Below are 20,561 nucleotides of genomic sequence, written 5' to 3' on the forward strand. Positions count from 1 at the left end.
TTCAAGAAGATGATGATTGTTTCATCGTGGTCTTGTGCTCACCTTTATACTATGTCGAGTACTATCACACAGTCTGACGTACGTATCGCAATAATGCCCTTTTGTGGATGCCTGCAGTAGAATGCGGCGTTTGCAGGATTGTATTCTCGCTTTCGGTAGTGTTAACACGCCAGATGAGTTGAGCAGATTGACCCGGTGCGGTCGATATGTATGATTTACGGCCGCAAGACGGTGACGTATGGCAATAGTGGCGTCGTCTACGCAGTGATGATTGGCTACTCAACCTACCATGAGGCATGCCGTTCTAAGCGAATGCGAACTGTTCATGTTCCTTCCAGCTTCAGAGACTACCATTTCTACAACCGAAACTTAGCGTGTCCTAGCCACAATCCGAGAGGTGAGATTCCTAACGGCGTTCACAGTTGGAGCTTGTTCCTACGTTGCAGGTTGCGCAGACCCAGGCAGTCAGGCCAATCGCTGCGATAGTCTAGTCGAACGTTAATCAAGGCCTTGGAACGTTCCCCACAACACGCGATACTGGAAGCACTCTTTCTGCCTTGCCTTGCGGCGGCCATTAGACCGAAGCAACAGATTACTTCAACAAATATGTGTGGAATTACATGACAATCGATCGTAAACCATTGATATGTGTCGTGGGGCCATGGATGAGGGGCAGAAGGATAGCGTAGGAAAAAGACGGGTGAGCACACCTATGATTGGACAAAGGCAGTAAAGAAGCATGGTGCATGGCCGAAGCAATGGGCGAATGAACGTCTCCGCACCTCTCACAGGTGCACAAGATGGGTTTCTTCAGACCCTTGGGCAGCGGCGCTGAGTATGTGCCATGGAGGGACAGACTGACTGTACTCGACGAAACTTGCTTTTGGCCCGGGGTGTGTACCGGCATGCCGAGTCTAGGCGCAAGGCACAGTGATTGGCAGAAAAGGCCGATGGTGCACGTCTGCCTGATAGACGATGGGACGGATAAGCAGCTTGGACGGGTGACGATGGGTTGGGCTCAACACAACGGACGTGCAATGTCAGCATGCCTTGGTTGCTGGCCCGCAGATAGGGGCCCGTGGATGAACGATAGTTCCGTGGATCGAGCGGTGCATCTTGGGGCCGATCTCTCTCGCCCAGGCCGCGACGACGATGGGGGAGAGGCTAAAGTCAGCCCTGGCTATACTCGAGGCCGCTAAGAGCCGGAGGGCCAACAAGACGGCAAGCAGCCCAACGAGACGAGTCCCGCCGTGGGAATCGAGCAGGCTGGTGTAGCGCAGCGCGTCGTCAAGTGGTCGAGATGGGGTACCTGTGTGACGGGTGAATCCAGGACTCGCACAGTAATCAAATTAGCTCCGACGCGCCTTCCCTGGGCGCATCACCAAGTGGGCAGTCGCGCCCCCGTCAACGCTATCCTGAGGGTTTCACTTGCACTTCTGCCGCCTCTCCTCCCCTCCCATAGCCGCCCCATTGCTTGCGCCTGCCCACTGCCTCTGCCTTGAATGATGAAGTGCTAGGCTGCCGCTATCGCCCTTCCGCCTCTGCTGCATTGCATCCCCCGCTGGCTGCGATTCCTGCCCTGCCGCCCATTGGCTTGACTCTTGCGTGTGCCAGAGCCTCGACAGCGCGCATCGCCCAGGCCCGCCGCCCGCCCACGCTCACGCCCTCGACCGCCGTGCCCTGCCTGCCACTTCCACTGCCCCCGACACCCACCACCTGCCCAGGACCCGCTGCCGCTGCCGCCGTCGCCAACACCATCACTGCCGCCATCCTCACCATCGTCGCCATCTTGACCGCCGCCGACGCGCAATTCTTCTGCGCCGCCGCGTCCTTTGTCGCAGCCACACCCGCCGCACCGCCGTCAAGACAAAGGCCGCCATGGCCGCCCGGCCGAGTCCCAGCAGCACAAGCCCCTCGAACCTGTCCAACAGCCCCTTCCCCCACGGCTCTCACGGCTCTCACAGTAGCTCCACCTCGTCGTCGCCGCCCAAGCCCTTTGCATCGCACAACACCATGACGGCCGACGTCTTCGCACCGCACATGTACGCCATGCCGGGAGCCGTCGGAGAGCGCAGGCCCCTCGACAAGAGCCCCGCAAACCACGCGCGCTACTCCATCCTGTTGCGCAAACTCCCGAGCAGCAGCGATCGCGACGCCGTACGCAACATCCTGCTGTTCGCCAAGGACCTGATCGACTGCGAGATGCTTCCACCGTCCAGACATGCCGACGACAAGGGCTTCGCATCTGCCATTGCGCATTTCCAGACGCTCGACGGCGCGAAAGAAGCGCGTCACCTCCTCGACGGGAAGCGCAATGCAACCAACGATGCGACGCTGGTCGTCGAGCTGACGCAGGACGCATCGCCTGGCGCAATCGGCTCGCGCCGCAACACAGTCGACAGCACGCCGGCGCGACAACCGTCTGGCACAAGCGCCATGACCGGCGCGACAATCAACGCCCGGCAGTCATCGCGATACAACGGCACCTTCCAAAACATGGAGAACATGTCCCCACCCAACGGGACCCCAGGTCTTGGCAACGGAGAGTTCCCGGTCACCAACCTTTTCTCGCCGACATCCCCCGTCAACACCTCCTTCACGAGCCGCAATCTGGGCAAGTCGGTCATCAATGAAGACGCCGACGACGACGATGGCCTGCTTAACGAGTCGATTGGATATGCCACGGGTGGCCCGCCAATGCACTCCAGCATGCAGCGTCGCGCTACCAACCCCCATACCCCTTCCATTCCCATACAGCGCTTCGGATCTCTTTCTCTAAACACAAACGGAGTGACGAATGCCACGTCCCCGCCTCTATCCAACTTTGCTTCTCCACGTTCTGGATCCAACATGCAGTCGCCCGGCCCAGCCTTGTCTGCCTTGTCACCACACAGCATTCCCTCCGCATTGAGCAGCGGACCCAATACAGGCTACCAGCAGTATACGCAGCATTTCGCACGGTCAACTTATCCCCCAGTAAACCCCGCTGATCAAAACCCACCATGCAACACTCTTTACGTGGGCAATCTTCCCATGGACACGTCAGAAGATGAGCTCAAAGCTGTCTTCTCCAAGCAACGTGGGTACAAGCGACTCTGTTTCCGCACCAAGCAGAATGGACCCATGTGTTTTGTCGAATTCGAAGACACATCCTTTGCTACCAAGGCTCTGAATGAGCTCTATGGATACATGCTCCACAACAGCGTCAAGGGCGGCATCCGACTGAGCTTCTCTAAGAATCCCTTGGGCGTACGTAGTGGCCAGAATTTCGTCATGGGCCCGCAGTCTGCCATTGCTCCTTCCACACCTCTTTCGGGTTTCGGTAGCAGTGCCGCAGGCCCGCCTGGCTTTTCCACGGCTACCGGCCCACCGCCTGGCTTGTCAGTACCTCCGGGCTTGTCCACCACAGTACACTCAAACAACAGCTCTGGCTTTGGCATGTATTCCAATGGTGGTTTTGGCATGGGCCACAACGACATGGCAGGTGCTATGCGCCAGCCTCTTGCGTCCAGTGGTGCTGGGAACGGCTTCTCAGGCTATTCCACTTACATGATGGGACGCTAGAGACACCAACAGACATTTGTTATGCCATTATGAGTCATGATTGAGGAGTTGAGGGTGCTCATCGAGGAGCGTTTGCATGTTCGGTCTTCATTTATTGTTGCCACTATATCCTGTCCTTTCAATCATGGCAAGGTGTTGAGTCGTTTGGGTTGTATTTGGCTTCATTAACGCACGGGCATGGGTACTGGCGCGGGGTGTCCAAGGCTATCATGCCCAGTGGGTGTGGCTCTCTTTGCAGCATACAGCGATGATTCCCCCTTGTGCGATTTGCTTGTTTTATCATTGTACCGGAGTATGGAGAACGGTCTTTTTTTTTTCGTTGCAATAGTACGCATTGCCTTGGCCTTGCGCCTACCTTCGCCCCTTGTTACCTTGGATCTTCTTGAGGAGCTGGACGTATCTTGGAGTATGGCGAGGAGTTAAACATGTCCTTTTCCCCTCACGTGCCAAGAACTGCATGTAAGACTTGTCGCTACTATTATGAATCCCTAAAACGCATGCATTGCTAGCTTTGTTCTTCTGAGTATGATAGTGAGGCGATTATTGTATTGCTGTGGCTTGCCGTGGGTTCTTTCCAAGTCATGAACCGTAATCAATTTCGGAGCTCCTTGCACTAGGTACATTCATCAGCTGAGTTCCGTGGCATATTGCTGTCACAGCAGGTGCTTTCTCTTCTCTGCGCGTCTACCTGGGCGTCGATACCACAGCCTCGTAACCTTCAATAATGTTTCGTTCCTGCTTATGCGCAAGATTTGTTAGTAAAAACAAAGTACCCCGGTAGTAATCTGTAAGACTCAGTTTGAAAGGTCGAAGCAAGATTTGACGATGCTGTGTGTCGACAGCTATGCATTGTTGTGCCCAGATACTTGGGTAACAGCAAATCTATCCAACCAGTGTTTCGCCGCTCCTCTATGAGAGTAAAGAAGATAACTCTGTCATCCTACCTCGCTTTCGGTTACGAAAGATCCATTTAGACGCGGAATGTTCAGGGGATGTTTGTAGAACGTCTTCAATTGGGCGAGGGCCACGATCTGACTGAAGCCCCACGCGCGGAATCATTGCGCAGCGCCAAGCGCGGCTGACTGATCGATTGCAAATCCTCCGGTACCACGGACTCCCGCACCCGGCATACCGTTAGCTACAGATTTCACTGTAAGGTCGATCTTCAGGAGTCAAAGGTTATTGTGATCAAGCAGCTTTCTCAGCATTGGCATTAAGTCCGGAGTCCCGTTGTTGTGATCACGTCATGCCTACCTTTGCCCCGCGCTCGTTGTTGACAGGACTGGTAACGGGCCTATTCCTCGCCTTGTTATTGCAGCATGTGGTGCCTGCTTTGAAACTGCCGACCTACCATAGTCACGACGCGTCTGTAACATCTACACCGCTATACCTATCCGAGTCGATGGCGCAGGTTGTGAGAAATAGCCTCCGCGCCGCTAGGCATCGTGCGTGGGTCGGCGGTGGATACAAAAGCGCATCGTCGCTGCTCTCTCCATCTCCAACATCTGCTCTTCGCATCCATCCAGCCTCTCCAACTACATCACGCACCATGTCTACCCAGAAGTCTTTCTTCGACGCTGTTATTGAGCGTCGCACATACTACCAGCTCAACAAGGAGTCGCCCATCTCCGACAAGCAGATCACTGATATTGCTGAGAAGGCTCTTCTTCATGTCCCTTCATCCTTCAACTCTCAGAGCACCCGTCTGGTCGTTCTTCTGAACAACGACCATGAGAAGTTCTGGGACTTTGTCCTTGAGGTTCGTACTATCTGGAGGACTCCATGCGAGGTGTAGAATGTTGTACTTAATACAGACTAGGTCCTGAAACCCCTCACTCCTGAGGAGCAATTCCCCAAGACTGAGCAGAAGATTGGAGGATTCAAGGCGGCGAAGGGAACAGTAAGTGCATATATCGTATTATCAGACACCATCTAACAAGATGCCCTCAGATTCTCTGCTACGAAGACCCCGAGCCAGTTGAGGGTCTCCGCAAGGCCTTCCGTAAGTGATCTCGATTATCCACCTAGCTCTCATGCTCACATCCATCGCAGCTCTCTATGCCCACCACTTTGGCGACTGGTCTGAACACACGAACGCCATGCACCAATACGCTCTCTGGGTCGCCTTGGAAGCCGAGGGCCTTGGTGCCAACCTGCAACACTACAACCCCATCATCGACCAAAAGGCTGCTCAGGAATGGAGCATTCCCCTAGAGTGGAAGCTTAGGGGTCAGCTGGTCTTCGGTGGACGCGCAGGCGAGCCCGGCGAGAAGAAGTTCCAGGAAGTGCAAGGCAAGAGACTGTTTGTGCACGGAGCGAAGGAGTAGATGCGAGTACTGAGTACGGCAACGCAATAGAAACAAGTCCCATCGCTTTCACCTATGAAAAGACGCCGAAGTTCTCAGTATATCATTTCCTTTCCGACACTATCTTCCGGTCGATCCCAAAATGCTTGTCTAGGAACAAGAAGCTTCTCTGGGCTAACAAAGGCCAGGCTCCAATGCTAGCCGACAACCCGCCATCTGCTGGCTCCGCCGGAGTCCAGAGTTCCTTACTTCCTTCCGGCACCTTGGTGAGTAGCTTGTGGATTTTGACTGCCCCACTTTCTGCGGAAGAGTACATCTCGGCACCCCCACCCGGTCCCGTAAGAAGTACAGGACACGTGACCCTGTTCAGGATCTTTCCATCTTTCTTGGTGTCCAAAGAGAAGTCCTCGAGGCGTCGCAGCATCATACCGGGCGAATCAACACCCATGCTACTCACACCTAAGCCTAACTCCCATCGTATCTGGAAACTCCACCAGCTCTGCAGACTCGCGATCAAGTTGAACATTTCCTTGGTGACCCAACCGCCCTTCCATAGGCTGACGAAGGATTGCGGCACTCGCGTCATCGCAAGATCGAACATGCTGAAGAACGGATCAATGGACACGCAGGCTTTGACACGGGAGTCGGTGGCTGCGCGCAGAGCAAAGTAGCCCCCAGTGACAGCGCCCGCAACAGCAATCCTATTCAGATCCAACTGCAACTCCGGCTGCGATCGAGCCAAATCCTCAAGGAACCCCAACACCTTGTCTGCGACGACCTCAAAGTCAGGCCGAAGAGGAACCCCCGACTTCTTCAACAGCAAACCCTGCCCCGGGCCTTCTAGTAGAAGCACGGCATAGCCCAGTTGCGGGCCCGAGTAACCGAACAGGAAATGCAGCTCTTCTTTTGTAGAATCAGCACCGCTGAAGTACAGCAGAAGTGGTATTTTGCCCGGCAGTCTCGCCTCTGGAGGAGGAAGGTACAAGTACGCCGGCATACTAACCCCGTTCTCATACGGAACATCCACCAACCTAACCGCCCCATCCATAAACGCCGTTGCTCTTACAAACGCTCCAACCGACCTCTCCGACAACGGTACAACTCTCGGGTCATCATTGAGAAACAGGTACGAAGCCGCGCGGAAATAGTTCGACGCGCGCAGGTACCCGTTCTTCGCCATGGCGCTTAGCCCGTTCTTAGCAGCATTCTCTGCGATTGCTTCAGCCCGCTCTCCTTGTTCTTTCCACGCCGAGTGCCAGGATTCTGGATCGTTTTTCTTGATTTTGGAGGTGGCGGTCAGGAACTCGGCTGTGTCGCAGCCGCCGGCTGAGGTGCTGCCGAGGAGACGGGTCAGCTCGAAGTCGAGGATGAGGTTGTTGAAGAATTTGAACATGGTGGGTTTTGCGCGAGATTGATGCGCGCTGTTTTGGGTTCAATCTGTTGGTACTGTGGACCTGTGTGATACTAGCAGATGATGAATCTGGTCGCTTCTCTGTTTGACAAACTGAAGCGCCCTGTCGAAGTATCCGCAGGTACTTTTTTCGCAACGATTTGGTGGGCCTCGAACTGCCTCGGTGCCTCAGCTCCACACCCGATTGGTTTCGATCTTTTTTGCAAGTTCCGATTCGGTGCTGACACGCCACTACTGAGTTCGTTGTGCTGCCTGTCGTGCATTGCCGAATTCGGGACTTTTGCAACCGGCACTTTACATGTCCGGCCAGTCCCTTCACGCTGCGGACATGGCCAACATGTCGACGAACTTTCGGTATTACCTCTGATCTCTCCATTCTTGGTCCTTATTGCCAGTTTCTTCATTCCACCGGCCCAGTCGAATCAAACGAGCTCATACCCAAACGAAGATGGCTGCCCCTCCAGAAGTCACAATGCATGACCTCACAGGTTCCTGGTTGCTAGTAAGTCACTCCAGACACTCTCTGAGTCGTCTCCCCAATCCGTCCAACCACCGCTAACAACCGCAGAACAAAACCTTATCCGACTCGCTCGACCCCGCCTTCGTCTTCCAAGGCATCCCATGGATAATCCGCAAAGTAATCAGCCTTGCCACGCTATCCATGAAAATCGCCCACTCGGTCGACGAAGCCGGCATCCCAACCATGATCTTCACCCAAGCCGCCTCCGTCGCAATCGCCGGACTGAGCGAAGAGACGGAGACGCGATGGCTAGACGGACGAGAAAAAATCCATTCTTCGTCCTTGTTCGGCACATCTTCTGCTCGGACTCGGATGATCTGTCTTGATACTGCTACAGGGTATGATGGGAAACCGCTGGACGCGGAGTTGACGAAGGATTTTCTACGGGAGGGGAAGAAGGGTGAGGAGGAACATCTGTTTGATCTTGTTGTGCATCAGACTAAGGGGTGGGTTATGGAACAGATATGGGGGTTTGGTATGCTGAATGGAGAGAGGAGGCTTTTGAGGGTTATGGGACTGAAGAAAGGGGGTCAGGCGGTTTATTGCATGGCTTGGTATGATTGGAAGGGGAGAGATGGTGGTAATTGAAAGGCTCTGTTGCCTTCACCCAGTCGCAAGTATCTAGATACTCAAAGCCGTTGTTCTATACTTCTAAGGTTCTTGACTATCAAACTATTTGTGACTATGCGACCTACATGCGACCAGTGTGCGTTACAAAGGTCTCAGTGTGTCAAGCTTTCTCCTAACTTGTATTCGCCATTCAGACCACTGCTGCTCATCATGAGAATATCGCTACAGAAGGGGCCGTGATGCTGCCGAGATACGTCATCATGACGTACCAGATGCGCTAGTGCCCTGTTCCAACAATATGAGATAGCAAAGTGGCATTGAAGCATACTACACTCCATACGGTATATACCCAGCCACCGCATCTAGCATCGCGCGATCATGTTCTCCCAACCTACAGCAATAATCAGTCCATCACCAGTCATCATGTCTCCCAGCTCCCTCACCACGGAGACCAGGCCCTGACAAAGTCAACAGCATAGTCTTTCTTCGTCCCCAAGAACCCTACGCCATACAGGAGCCAAACAACCCACTGAGGAATATACAGCGGAAACTTGGCCTGCTCCGTTAACCCACGCCCTTCATATTGCGGCCCACCAACCTCGCCGCCAACAACACGGTCCGCAAAGTCACTCATACCAAGGCCTTCACCGATGCCCAGCTCAAACCACATCAACATGTGCTGGGTCTCGAACCGCCACTTCTTGTCTCGAGCCGGCGACACAAACTCGAAGACTCCGCCGGTGTTGTTGTCGTGATACGATCCTCCGCATTCTCCACCGCTGTTATACGTGTCTAAGAAGTAGTCCTCGGTCTCGGAGACGTCTCCAACTCGCGTGCCCACTAGAAGCTCGTCGTCGTAGAAAAGAACGGCCGAGGTGAACTTCTTGCCCAGATCTTCTCCTACGCGTGATACCACGTGCCAGTAGGCGATGGTGTAGGGCCCTGCCCAGAGACGTAGAGCTACCCAGCTCTCTGTTAACGGAAGCCAGCCATCTTTGGCCCAGAGACGGGTTGAGCCGCCTCTACCGCTGAATGACAGCTTCTGTCCAGATCCCAGAACACTGTCCATGACCACTTCGCCACCGGCGACAGGCTGGCTGTAGTAGAGGTCGGGTGAGAGTAGCGCGGCGTCTGCTGCATTCTCACCCTCTGAACCTGGTGTCGAACCGTCGGCGTGGACTGGGGGTGTGGTGGCTGATAGCTTGTATGTGCCGCGTATGCCTGGCGAATCGAAGACGAGCTTGGAATGTTTGAGGTCCTTGGTGGTATAGAATGAGTATGATTTCCCCGTACTATTCCAGATGCCGTAGGTATAGCCAGGGCAGTCCAGAATGGTGGACTCCTCGAGGTACTCGAGTAGCTTGTGATGCTTGCCGTCCCCAGTGTTGGCGAAAAAGTCCACTCGTAGGTTGCCTCTGCCAAAGTAGTGCATCGAATAGTCGCGTGAGAACATTATCGCCAAGAGTGAAACGCCCGTGTGGGACATGCCATCGAATTCCCATTGCTCCCAGTTGGTCTTATTAATGAGTGGGTTGATCTTTATCGAGTTGATGGGATCAGATGGGGATGATGAAAAGTTGTTGGGACCGTCGAGCACTTCGAAAGCTGTGCTCCTGCTAATGGTACAGGACTCGTCGTCCCATTTTGGGTTCAGGTCGTCATCAACGGGAAATTCCGAGGGACCTAGAGGTAGCTGATGCAGGTTTGCGGCGGTGAAAAGACAGAGGAACGACGCAAGGATGAGTGCCGTGAACATCTTCGACATGGTACCGGAGCTGAGCTACTGCCTGATCACTGCGGTGAGTCGGCTGGAACAACGGACTTCGCTCACGTATTACCTTCATTATACGGGTCGAGCATGGGTTCAAGGTGTTTCTCTTTCTCACAGCACTGCAAAAAGTCCCGAAAAGTCCTGGTATACACTTCGCTAGCTCTAGAAAGTCCCGACCTTGCTCTGTCAACTTCCGAACCCCCGAAAAGCACCAATAGCTACCACGTTAGAGTCCCCCCGCCTGAGCTGAGAGGTATGTAGTAAGCTTACTATCAGAGTGAAAAGCAGCGAGCTGCATCTCGGGCACGCCATGAATCCAGGTGACTCGGCATACTAGGATTGCGCTTCTCTACAGAGTACCAAACCATGGCAACATCAATTCTCCCAACGCTGCCCCCATTACGGCAGGCTGTCGTGCAGTCAGCCACGACAGCCGGGTCCTTTGACCTCCGCACTGACCTGCCCATGCCAACCATGTCACCTGACCATGTACTCATCAAGGTGAGTGCAGTGGCAGTCAACCACTGGTGAGTTTTGGCTGTACGCAGTGCATGTGAGACATATACTGACTTCGCACGTCTATCTCTGTAGCGACTACAAAATGCCAGCCCGAATACATTGTCCCAACACGGTCGACGGCTGCGACTTCTCAGGCGTGGTCGTGCGTGTTGGCGACGCTGTTGCCAGTACTCCCGGCGGTCTGGAAATTGGCGATCGCGTTGCTGGCGCTCAGATGGCCTCTCAGGCTCGACGACCCTGGTCCGGTGCCTTCACTGACTACATCGCGGAGAAACCTGACAACCTGTGGCGTGTTCCCGACCACTTCTCTTGGGAGCAGGCGGCTTCGATAGGTTGCGCTGTGGCCAGTAGCGTGGGAATGGCGCTTTGGTGGGAGATGAAGCTGTCTGGAACGCCCGAAGAACCAACGAAAGACCCCAAATTCGTTCTGGTCTATGGTGGATCCACCGCCAGTGGAACCTTTGCCATGCAGCTGTTGAAGATGTGAGTGACCCATTGTTTCCCTTTCGCTACGAAGTGTCGTGAGCGTATGATGATTGATCTAACGTATTCGTAGGTCGGGCTATAGAGTCATCACGACCTGCTCTCCCAAGAACTTCAAGCTTGTGGAAGAATATGGAGCCGAGAAGGCGTTTGACTACCACTCGCCGACGTGTGGGGAAGATATACGAGCATACACCAAGAACTCGCTGGAATATGCACTAGATATCATTACCGAAGCGAGGTCTATCCGCCAGTGCTACGCGGCTATTGGACGTGGTGGTGGTAGATACATCGGTTTTGAGCTTCTGCCGGATGAACTCATGGCCACAATGAGGAATGCTGTCAAGCCAAGCTGGGTCATGGGTTTAGAAGTGGCCGGATTAGAGTTGGAATTACCAGGAGGATACTATCGCAAGGCAAACCCTGAGCTGCATGACTGGCTTCATGGGTGGATCAAGCGCTTCGCCGCCTTGCTCGACTCCAAAAAATTGAAACCACATCCCATGCAGATCAACCCGGGCGGATTAGCCAAGGTCATTGACGGACTGGGAGTCTTGCAGCGTAAGGAAGTCTCAGCGCAGAAGCTGGTATATCCTTTGTATGACTATTAGATAGTAATGATAGCCCATTCCGACTTGATCTAGTCGTCAAGAAATGTCATTGACTCCTTGATACTGGCTCGTATCGACTCTACGTACGAGCTGCTTCCATGCAGTGACTTGACATCCTCTTGTGCCATAACGGTCCAAAACAGCCGGAGTCGTTGCGCACTGGAGAAGATACCCGAAGCGGCCGCGGTGGATGAGGCAACTGCCTCGCCTGAGAGACAATATTCTGCTGGAATCCCCATGCAACACTCTAGGGTTTGTACCTGGCCCTGAATTGCGTCTAGAATGCCTATAGCATACGCCTTGAGGGGCATGTCTTGAAGCGCAGAGACACCGCCGATGCGGAGTACCGACTTGACCTTGATGGTCTTGTACGACTCTGGCGACACTTGGCAGAGATATTTGTGGATGCGCTGGAATAGGGAGTCGAAGAGCCTCATCAACGCAAGGTAGCTAGACAGAATTAGGAGTAGGGTTTCCGTGTTTAGTGTATGTTCGGTCTGCATGTGTAGCTGCCTCGCTGGTGTGAGGTTTTGGATAATCCCGGTGAACTCTTTGGTGCATGTCAGGAGTAAAGCTGCTGGATTCTCGACATCTCTTCCCGCAGCCTCATCCTTGCAACGCTGTTGAACTTTGGAAGCATTTGAGTAGTATGTGTCAATTGTCGCGATGCGCTGGTCTATCTCCTCTCGGAACATTACTAGAGAGCTTGCGGCGGTGGAGAATTGCGGTAGTGGCGTTGGGTCGGAAATCTCCCCACAACTAAGTAGCGGGCCAGTATTCGAATCAAGACCCGTGCTAGGAACTCCTTCCATATGAAGCATCATGTCGAATTCATCGTTTGCACCTGGAAGTCCCTGAAACTGATCCGCTAGGGAGACGCTGTCTGCCCCCGACATGGGACTATGATCCATCGAAGAGGGATAAGAGTCGAAGAAAGCGGAGATGTCGCCCGTCGCACCCCAGAAATCTGGTAATGGCTCATAAGCAGTGGGGTCTCTTGGCGAAGGGAGGTGCATGGCGGAATCATTCGCTTGTGTAGGCGTGGGAACCATTGATGTCGCAGTTGCATGAGCGTTTTCGTGGTTGACATCTCGCAACGTCGACGGGCGTTGGGCTCTGGGCGAGGCGACGGCATGACGCTGCTTGGGCGGTCTTCCAGGGTGACCGGCGGCGCCTGTTACGCATTGCGCGCCCATGTAGCAGCAGCGAGCGCACGCCGCCGTGCTGTCTTGGGCTCGAAGGCATCGAACCCGCTTTGCCCTGCACTGGTCGCAGGCGGAGCGGCGAACTGCGGACTTGTGCATAGTTGGTGTAGTGCTTAGATAGGCGCGGAAATGGGAATGCAACCCAACCGAGTTAAAGGAGATATTTCGTATGATTTGACCAGGCACGGCTGACTGTTGTTGCGTGAATTAGTCACGTGGGGAAACCCCCCGAGGAGGGTTTGTGATTAGCCAATCAGCAACGATTGTCCCACTTTAAACCCGGGCCATGTCGAGGTGCGTGTGAAGGAGCGTAGTAGCCGTCCTTTGGAGTTCACGGTGGCACGCGATGCATTCTGCCTCGTGTACTTTGATTTGAAGCTCTGGAACTCTGTATATCAGATAATCGTTGTTAATAGCACATAGTTGAGTTGTGGATTTAAATGTTCATTCCGCTAGGAAAGACTCTATGTATGCGGTGGCTTGCATCGAAGCAGGGAAGTTTCCCGCAAACTTCGATACCTGTAGCTAGTGCTGGGTTGGCCTTGGTCTATCAAATCCTATTCTGTTGGCATTCAGGTAATAGAATCACGATGCTGGAGCCTCAGCCTTTGTTGCACCTTTCGCTTCCTCCTCGGTGGGCTTGTCTTTACTGTCTGTCATGCCAAATTCAGTGTCGTTCTCCCTTCTAAGCGGTACTTGCTTCAGCAAAGCAGCAGCAATGAAGCCTACTCCACCAAAGGCGATGGCAACCTGCCAGGATCGCTGGAGCGCGGTGCTCTGTACAGATATTACTTGCGCACGCACCTGAGCGGACAGTGTGTCAAGGAAGTCGAGCTCGGCTGCCGCGTATGCGCCGCCCGTCATAAACTGAGCAGCTACCATCTTGTCGCTGATGGCACCTGAGCGAGCCAGCTGCGCAGCGCGGTTGGTGTAGGTGGTACCGGCGATGGCCACGCCCCACAAAACGCCGAAGCTTCGCATGAAGCCCCACGTGGCCGTCGCTACTGCTGTATCCTTGTCGCTCAGAGAGGCTAGTAGCGCGGGGAGCATGGCCCCCATGCCGAAGCCCGCGCCAAAGGATTCAATCACCTGGAAGCCCACCCACGCGCCTGCACTCGACCTCTCATCCAGGAGCGTGAATACGCCAAACCCGATGACGATTAAGGCGAAGGAAGTGGCGAGAATGGGCTTGTAGCGACCGAACTTGCTGAGTAGCAACCCGCCGCCGATAGCGCCTGGGAGAAGTGCGAGGATGGTGGGAAGAAGATAGATGCCGGCCTTGTATGCATCTACTGCGAGAACGCCTTGGAAGTATACTGGGAGGAAGTAAAGCGCCCACATAGTGACAATACCGTGGAGAAAGGCGAGGAGGAAGACGATGAGGCTCATAGAGTTGCCGAAGAGATGGAGTGGCATGATGGGATTTGGCGTCAGGCGAGCATTGCCTTCAAGTACGATGAAGCCCCCCAACGTGGCCAACCCAAGCAAGAGCGGTACGAGGACTTGGTAAGATGACCATGGATATTTTCCTCCTGCCCAGCTAACGGCAAGTAGGACCGGGGCACAACCACTGACGAAAAGTGCGTTGCCCAGCCAGTCGAGGCTCGAAGCCTTGGTGGCCCAAGTCTGAGATTTGTCGTATTTGACCTTCAGAAAGGCGAATAGCAGTACGACCGCAACGCCGCCGATGGGAAGAGCCATGTAGAAAGCCCAGCGCCAGGTGCTGTAACTCACGAGCAGTCCGCCAAAGAAAGGACCAAGAGCAGCACCGAGACCGACCATGCCAAACACGGCGCCCATGTAGGTTCCCCTCTCTCGAAGCGGTACTAAGTCGCAGATGATAATCTCACAGAGGACGGCGACTCCTGCTGCTCCAATCCCCTGTACCACTCGACCGCCGATCATTTGGGATATGTTGGTCGCTCTGCGCATTCATCTTCTCATCAGCAAAGACTTCGAGCTTGACACGAAGAAATTGGATCGCGAGTCGGATTTCAAGGGTGTGATAACTTACCCGCCACAAACGCCACTCCCTATCATGAAGACGACCGCTGATATGATCATGGGCCACCGACGACCGAATACATTGGCGAGCTGTCCATACATGGGCATCAAAGAGGTCCTATCTGAATCAGTTACGGGTTCGTCGCTCAGGCACAAGGCTCTCTGGGGCAGAAGCCTTACATGGTCAAGAAGTATGCATTAGAAACCCAGATGAATTCTTCGCCCCCACCCAGATCGGCGACGAGAGATGGCATAACCGTCGAGGTAACTGTGGCCTCCAAAGCCGTGAGAAGGCTCACTAGTGAGAGGACGACCATGATGGCCCAGAATCTTGGACCTTTCTGGAACTTTGGCGGGTTCTTTTCCGTTGTCGCATCCTGGGCATCGACCGAAGCTTCATTTGACTCCGAGTTCGGAGCGGCTGGGTTTTGCTGTGTCATCTCACAGAACAGGAAGGACGGCTGGAAGGATCGTTTGATCTTTTGGGCGATAGGCTGACCGTGTGGTTGGTACCAGGTTTGTAGTACGATGATGCGCAGGCAATGGGCTGTGTTGAAACCTTGGTACAGGAAGTTGATGGAACGTCCGGAAGTATTCGCACCTTTGGTTGCATGTGAGGAACTGTCTGTGACTACGTATTCAAGGCTGCAAGAAGCCTGGCCATCACCGCGGAGGGTTTTACTGGGTGGGCCATAGTCAACCTCGCAGGGTTTTGCGATCCTCCGCGGCTAGATGTTGGAAGTGGAATTATTTCAGCTCGGTCGACAGGCTTCCTGCAGGTGGCTTGGAAGCTACTGCTTTCAAGTGTGACAAAGCCCCCAAACACATGTTGGTAGACACCTCGCTGCCTTCCACCGGTGTATACATTCCGCACCTTGTTTTGGTTAGCGTTCCGGCAAAAGCGCCGGCACGAAGTAATATTGAGCCACATCTCCAGCCACAGATGGTCACCGCAACACTTTCCGTAAGCATCATATCTAGGTACACCCGCATGTCTCATGTACATATTCAATCCAACGAGCAGATGACGCAATAGATGACGACGGCTGTTAGCGTGACGAAGATAGGATAAAGCCTTAATCAAACCGTCGCGGAGAAGTCCATGTGAGGCCCCCTGGCGTGAGTTCGCAATCAGATCCCCACCCACCTGGGCAGCCCACGGGTGGCTCCTACGGGTGGCCCAACGGCCCGCCGCCGTATCCCGCGTTTGGGGTCGCACTGTAACGCAGGCTTTCAAGGTTGGGTCGCACCTTCGGGTCGTACTGTCACGCCTTCGCTTAATGAACGAATGGTTTGCCATGCGTCCTGCAAGTTCAAAAGTCTCGGCGACCTTGAATCCTTCACGGCAAGTCCCATTACATCCCGCCATTTGGACGAGGAGCCAAACGGGTGTCCTTAGAGACATTGGCTATATCTTCCATCCACTAACACATTGCATTCATGCCACAGCTGCACACCTCAGCTAGCATTCGGCTCCTCCTCGTTCAACGCTCGGGAGAGCAGGTTTCTTGATTGAGTGGTCGTTGGGTCTCCACCACCAACTCTCTGCCTGGCAGCAGCACGCCGCTCTGGGGCCTGCGATAAGAACCTATTCTGCGGGATAAGACAACAATAGAGTCAGTCCTATCATCTTCCTCGTGTTTTACAAGGTTCTCTGCTGTACATCATTAGCCTCACGTAAGCTGGTCATAGCAATATCGCAAGCTTGCCGAGAAGTCTCACTTGCTTCTTTAGCTGAAGACTAGCCTCAATCCATACATTGGGGAGTCACGGCATATAGTTCGCACTATCACCGTCGCTCGTCCTTACCTGTCTAGGTGCTACCGACCTAGCATGTCCTCGCATGATTTACTCGCGGACCTTTCTTTGTTCCCAACATGCCACGTCTAGATTCTTCCAGCTGCTTCTCGGGTTGCAAATCGGGTTCTATTGTGGAGACCCCAAAGAAAGAAAAGTCCCAACAGCTGGCATGTGACAGATGTCGAGGTCAGAAGCTGCGATGCATACGGAGCTCGAATTCCAAGGCCCCTTGTGAGAGGTGCCAGAAAGCCGGTGCAACGTGTATCATCGATACCGGGATACGGATGGGTAGACCGAGACGGGCAGACAAGGAGCAGTCTCGAGAGAGCAGCGACAGTGCTCACGACCCATCCAAACCCACGCGATCATCACCTCTTCCCAACGCTGTATCGCAAACGAGAACCGCTGTCGACTTTACCATGGACAGCGACGCTTGGCTAGTACATGATCTCGACGATACACCGATTGACCCAACGTTACAAAGTGTCACAGTTCAGTACCTGGACCCCTTCGACTTTGCACTCGCTGGGGAAGCCACACTCGAAGACGATTCGATGAATCTACCGACCGAACACTTCCTCCTTCCGACGATGGATCTTTCCACGGGCCAGTCCATTCCAACACTCACGGAAGACGAACGACCTACAATCGATTCTACCGAGCCACTCCACGGACGTGGTTGCTTTTCACTCATGCGCCAAGAGACAATGCAGGAGTTGTCAGACCTGAATATGCAGCTGTCCCGACAATTGGGGGCCGCAACCTCTACAGGGGCCGGGTCAAGGAACATCCACTCGGGTTTGGGTCTGACAGCTTTGGCTACACCACCAGAGGAGAACCGTACTCTCTGCGATACTGTCATCTCTATGACGCAAAGCCTTCAAACCTACCACAGGCTGCTCGTCGACATCGTCGGACCCAATCACTCGGCTATCTACGACTCACACGACAATCGCAAGTCTAGCACTGTAGCCAGTAGTTGGCTGAGTCCAATCGAAGGATTGGACGTTGATGAGTCAAGAAGCTACATGTCTGACACGACAGGCCGATCGCCGCTAAAAAGGCGTCGAACAGATAGCAGTGTTGACTTCGCTGTAGTGCACCAGACGTCTCATAGCAGTAGCGTTGACATGCCTACGAGCCTTCTTTTACTCTCCTGCCACGCAAATCTCCTACACCACTGTCGAAATACCTTTTCCGCCATTCGAGCAGCGCTACTCGCCACACGCCGCCAAATCAATCTCTTTACGATCTCGTTTCTCAACATAGTTGACGTCTCCTTGCCTCCCGATCCGGACCTGCAGATCATTGTTCTTATTCAAGCTGTAATTAGAATGGTAGATAGAATTGGCCGTTTACTGGGCTACCCGAATGATCGCGAGGCCGGCTCAGATGGCGATGGATGCGAGAGCGATACTCGCGACAGTGTTATCCCCCGGCACCTCCTCGAGCTGATGCTGAAAAGTGAAGGATGCGGAAATGGCTCGGCAGATAGAGCAGGGACCAAGGCGCTGAAGGAGGAGATTCGCAGACTACATGAGCTTGTGTACAAGCCAGTGTAAAGGATACCGATGTGTGACAATATCGAGCGGTATTGCGAGCAAATAGATCCTCATACATACCGTTAATGAAACGATAGATAAGGTATCACTGCCCTCTGTAAACTTCACAAATTGTATTCTCCGGCACTCAGTCTTGGCAAGATACCCCCACAAACTCTAAGACGCCTTCAGGTGTTACGAATCATTACTGAACATACACCACGCCCGTGAATATGACGCTTCCCAGATTCAAGGGGGTAATTCGAGCCGAATGGGCTTCGGTGGATTTTCTGGGACGTGGTAGCCGAGTGGCGTGATATGCACGCGCTGTCAGACGGTCAGACGTGCCCAGGTGTTCGGGACTTTCCAGTTTTCCCACAACACACGTCCCACACACCTTCGGAAGCAGAAAAACTGATGCAATTGCAGGGATAAATTGCGAGCAACAAGGTGACCTTTCAGCTATCATCTCCAAAGCGTCGCAAATGTCAAGGATTACTTGATTTGGAAGCACGGAAATCAGCTTCTTGAACTCTACCAACATTGAATTCTTACCCACTACCCATCGGCCAGCCATGTCACTCGCGGAGATTGCTCTCCGGCTTCTCCGCCTCAGTCCGGCGCTCGTATCCTCCATGACCCTCATGTTCGCCCTCGATGAGCACCTGATGTTCGGAACTTGGGTGCAGGACCCCATCCGCCCGTTAGCAAACTCTATTCTTCCCGCCTGGTGGACTAGGGGCGGCCTTCGATGGCAGTGGGTGCTGATCGTCTTCTACCCCGTCGGCTACCTTCTCGGCATTCTCAACCTGCTTATACCGGGACATCAGTTCGGCTCGACGACGTGGTATGCATGGGGACTATTCTTCAGTTTAGCTCATATGCTGTTTGCACCAACGGCTCTGCGCCGTATAGCAGCTATCGAGAAAAACATTCCACATGGTAATGTTGTCATCTCCATGGAGTCTTGGCTTCGGATGAATTGGATCAGAGCTTGGACTACAGATCTGCCGGCTTGGTTGTGCTTTATTATCGCTGCGCTTAAAGCGCTGTGATGGATGATTGCAAGCAGGTTGACGAGGACGATGTGAGCGACGGGGTCAAAGGGGGCGGGAGTGAGAGGGCGGAGTACGGGTGGGGGCAGTAGATTACAATCTCTAAGCTCGCAATATATGGCCAAGGCGGGTATAAAAAGAAATTTTGAACCACACTAAATGCCCAACAAGGTCCTTTTAGGCGTGCGATATGCTCACGATACGAGCTTTGTAGCGGATGATTGCACACGTTCACGGATATCTAAGGGATGAAGCTTTGATCGTTTGCGCCCCGACCTCAGGACCCACTCACTAGCCTCGCGCTAGCGGACCGTCTGCCGGAGGCTCTTTGATTCGAAGAAACTTTCTTACTAGATGATGAAAGGCTCGTCGCTTTTGGGGATAGGCGGTATACACGATTGGTATACATACAGCTGATATAAGCCAAGAGCTCGTGATTTATTGATAGGATACCCGACAAAGAGAAATATTGCACGCGCACAGCTACAACGATAACGCCAGGTCACCGAAGTGCATGGTACATTGTCCAGCACAATATCCATGGCCCTCATAATACCCCTCTCTACTACTCCAGATACAGCGCAGCGCAGCACATTAACAAAAGAGCAGTGTGCGGAATGAAGCTTTCCTTCAACTGCAAGTCAGAGTAAAGCCCTGTTATAGACAAGACGACGCCCATTGGCAGCCCGATACCACGGAGGCTCGGTACCCAGAGTACGACCGAGAGGAAGGCACTGACGCCGAGCATGAAAGCTTTCAGCTGCTGATCCGAAGGGTTCAGCCACCATGAAAACAGCACTCTATTGTGGTCCGGTAGTCTCTCTTCGAGATTTTTAGAGAAACCAGGCGTGAGCTTCGTGGTCAGGCGCGCTTGCATGGCGATAGCGAGAAAGAAGACTAGCGACTTGCAGATCCAGTCACTTATGACTGGTCCTGAAGGCATGTTTTCTGTAGGAAAGTGAAGAAGGCCTTGAAGAGATAAGGTTAGCATGTTGCACACGTTGCCTTATTGATGAACGAACTTACTATGCCTGATGCTGGTGTCCTTGCCTGGATGATCCAATGGATCAACGACTCGATTCGGCCTCGCTGGACTTGGTCACAACTGCGTGCTCGCTTGGATAGGTAGAGATGAACAGGAAGTATGTTTGCGGGTCGTGTTTGACGGTCGAATGGGCAAGAATGTGGAGGAAAGACCTAT

General features: G+C 53.6%; 10 protein-coding genes across 10 annotated transcripts; 5 read left to right on the forward strand and 5 right to left on the reverse strand.

Annotated features, from left to right (window-relative positions):
• Positions 1 to 1,878: 1,878 nt before the first annotated feature.
• Positions 1,879 to 3,564, forward strand: J4E86_000158 (uncharacterized protein; the record flags this gene model as incomplete). Its single annotated transcript, XM_051440734.1, has 1 exon — positions 1,879 to 3,564. One exon carries the CDS (start codon positions 1,879 to 1,881, stop codon positions 3,562 to 3,564), a length of 1,686 nt encoding a protein of 561 aa, XP_051306905.1.
• Positions 3,565 to 5,113: 1,549 nt separating this feature from the next.
• J4E86_000159 (uncharacterized protein) lies at positions 5,114 to 5,891 on the forward strand (the record flags this gene model as incomplete). Its single annotated transcript, XM_051440735.1, has 4 exons — positions 5,114 to 5,323; positions 5,384 to 5,464; positions 5,515 to 5,566; positions 5,617 to 5,891. The coding sequence occupies 4 exons, from the start codon at positions 5,114 to 5,116 to the stop codon at positions 5,889 to 5,891; spliced, it is 618 nt and encodes a 205-aa protein (XP_051306906.1).
• An 82-nt stretch (positions 5,892 to 5,973) lies between these two features.
• On the reverse strand, positions 5,974 to 7,263 carry J4E86_000160 (uncharacterized protein; the record flags this gene model as incomplete). The annotated part of the gene is made up of 1 exon (XM_051440736.1): positions 5,974 to 7,263. One exon carries the CDS (start codon positions 7,261 to 7,263, stop codon positions 5,974 to 5,976), a length of 1,290 nt encoding a protein of 429 aa, XP_051306907.1.
• Positions 7,264 to 7,753: 490 nt separating this feature from the next.
• Positions 7,754 to 8,389, forward strand: J4E86_000161 (uncharacterized protein; the record flags this gene model as incomplete). The annotated part of the gene is made up of 2 exons (XM_051440737.1): positions 7,754 to 7,783; positions 7,850 to 8,389. 2 exons carry the CDS (start codon positions 7,754 to 7,756, stop codon positions 8,387 to 8,389), a joined length of 570 nt encoding a protein of 189 aa, XP_051306908.1.
• Positions 8,390 to 8,810: 421 nt separating this feature from the next.
• J4E86_000162 (uncharacterized protein) lies at positions 8,811 to 10,136 on the reverse strand (the record flags this gene model as incomplete). Its single annotated transcript, XM_051440738.1, has 1 exon — positions 8,811 to 10,136. One exon carries the CDS (start codon positions 10,134 to 10,136, stop codon positions 8,811 to 8,813), a length of 1,326 nt encoding a protein of 441 aa, XP_051306909.1.
• A 480-nt stretch (positions 10,137 to 10,616) lies between these two features.
• J4E86_000163 (putative secondary metabolism biosynthetic enzyme) lies at positions 10,617 to 11,755 on the forward strand (the record flags this gene model as incomplete). The annotated part of the gene is made up of 3 exons (XM_051440739.1): positions 10,617 to 10,669; positions 10,734 to 11,144; positions 11,218 to 11,755. 3 exons carry the CDS (start codon positions 10,617 to 10,619, stop codon positions 11,753 to 11,755), a joined length of 1,002 nt encoding a protein of 333 aa, XP_051306910.1.
• A 29-nt stretch (positions 11,756 to 11,784) lies between these two features.
• J4E86_000164 (uncharacterized protein) lies at positions 11,785 to 12,807 on the reverse strand (the record flags this gene model as incomplete). The annotated part of the gene is made up of 1 exon (XM_051440740.1): positions 11,785 to 12,807. The coding sequence occupies one exon, from the start codon at positions 12,805 to 12,807 to the stop codon at positions 11,785 to 11,787; it is 1,023 nt and encodes a 340-aa protein (XP_051306911.1).
• Positions 12,808 to 13,545: 738 nt separating this feature from the next.
• On the reverse strand, positions 13,546 to 14,865 carry J4E86_000165 (uncharacterized protein; the record flags this gene model as incomplete). The annotated part of the gene is made up of 1 exon (XM_051440741.1): positions 13,546 to 14,865. The coding sequence occupies one exon, from the start codon at positions 14,863 to 14,865 to the stop codon at positions 13,546 to 13,548; it is 1,320 nt and encodes a 439-aa protein (XP_051306912.1).
• Positions 14,866 to 15,140: 275 nt separating this feature from the next.
• J4E86_000166 (uncharacterized protein) lies at positions 15,141 to 15,628 on the reverse strand (the record flags this gene model as incomplete). Its single annotated transcript, XM_051440742.1, is given in 2 exon segments — positions 15,141 to 15,585; positions 15,600 to 15,628. The coding sequence occupies 2 exon segments, from the start codon at positions 15,626 to 15,628 to the stop codon at positions 15,141 to 15,143; spliced, it is 474 nt and encodes a 157-aa protein (XP_051306913.1).
• A 1,555-nt stretch (positions 15,629 to 17,183) lies between these two features.
• On the forward strand, positions 17,184 to 18,326 carry J4E86_000167 (uncharacterized protein; the record flags this gene model as incomplete). The annotated part of the gene is made up of 2 exons (XM_051440743.1): positions 17,184 to 17,794; positions 18,110 to 18,326. The coding sequence occupies 2 exons, from the start codon at positions 17,184 to 17,186 to the stop codon at positions 18,324 to 18,326; spliced, it is 828 nt and encodes a 275-aa protein (XP_051306914.1).
• Between the last annotated feature and the right edge of the window lie 2,235 nt (positions 18,327 to 20,561).

Source organism: Alternaria arbusti (assembly GCF_024043155.1).
Source record: "Alternaria arbusti strain BMP 1465 chromosome Unknown scaffold_1, whole genome shotgun sequence".
In the NCBI taxonomy this organism is placed as follows: domain Eukaryota; kingdom Fungi; phylum Ascomycota; class Dothideomycetes; order Pleosporales; family Pleosporaceae; genus Alternaria; species Alternaria arbusti.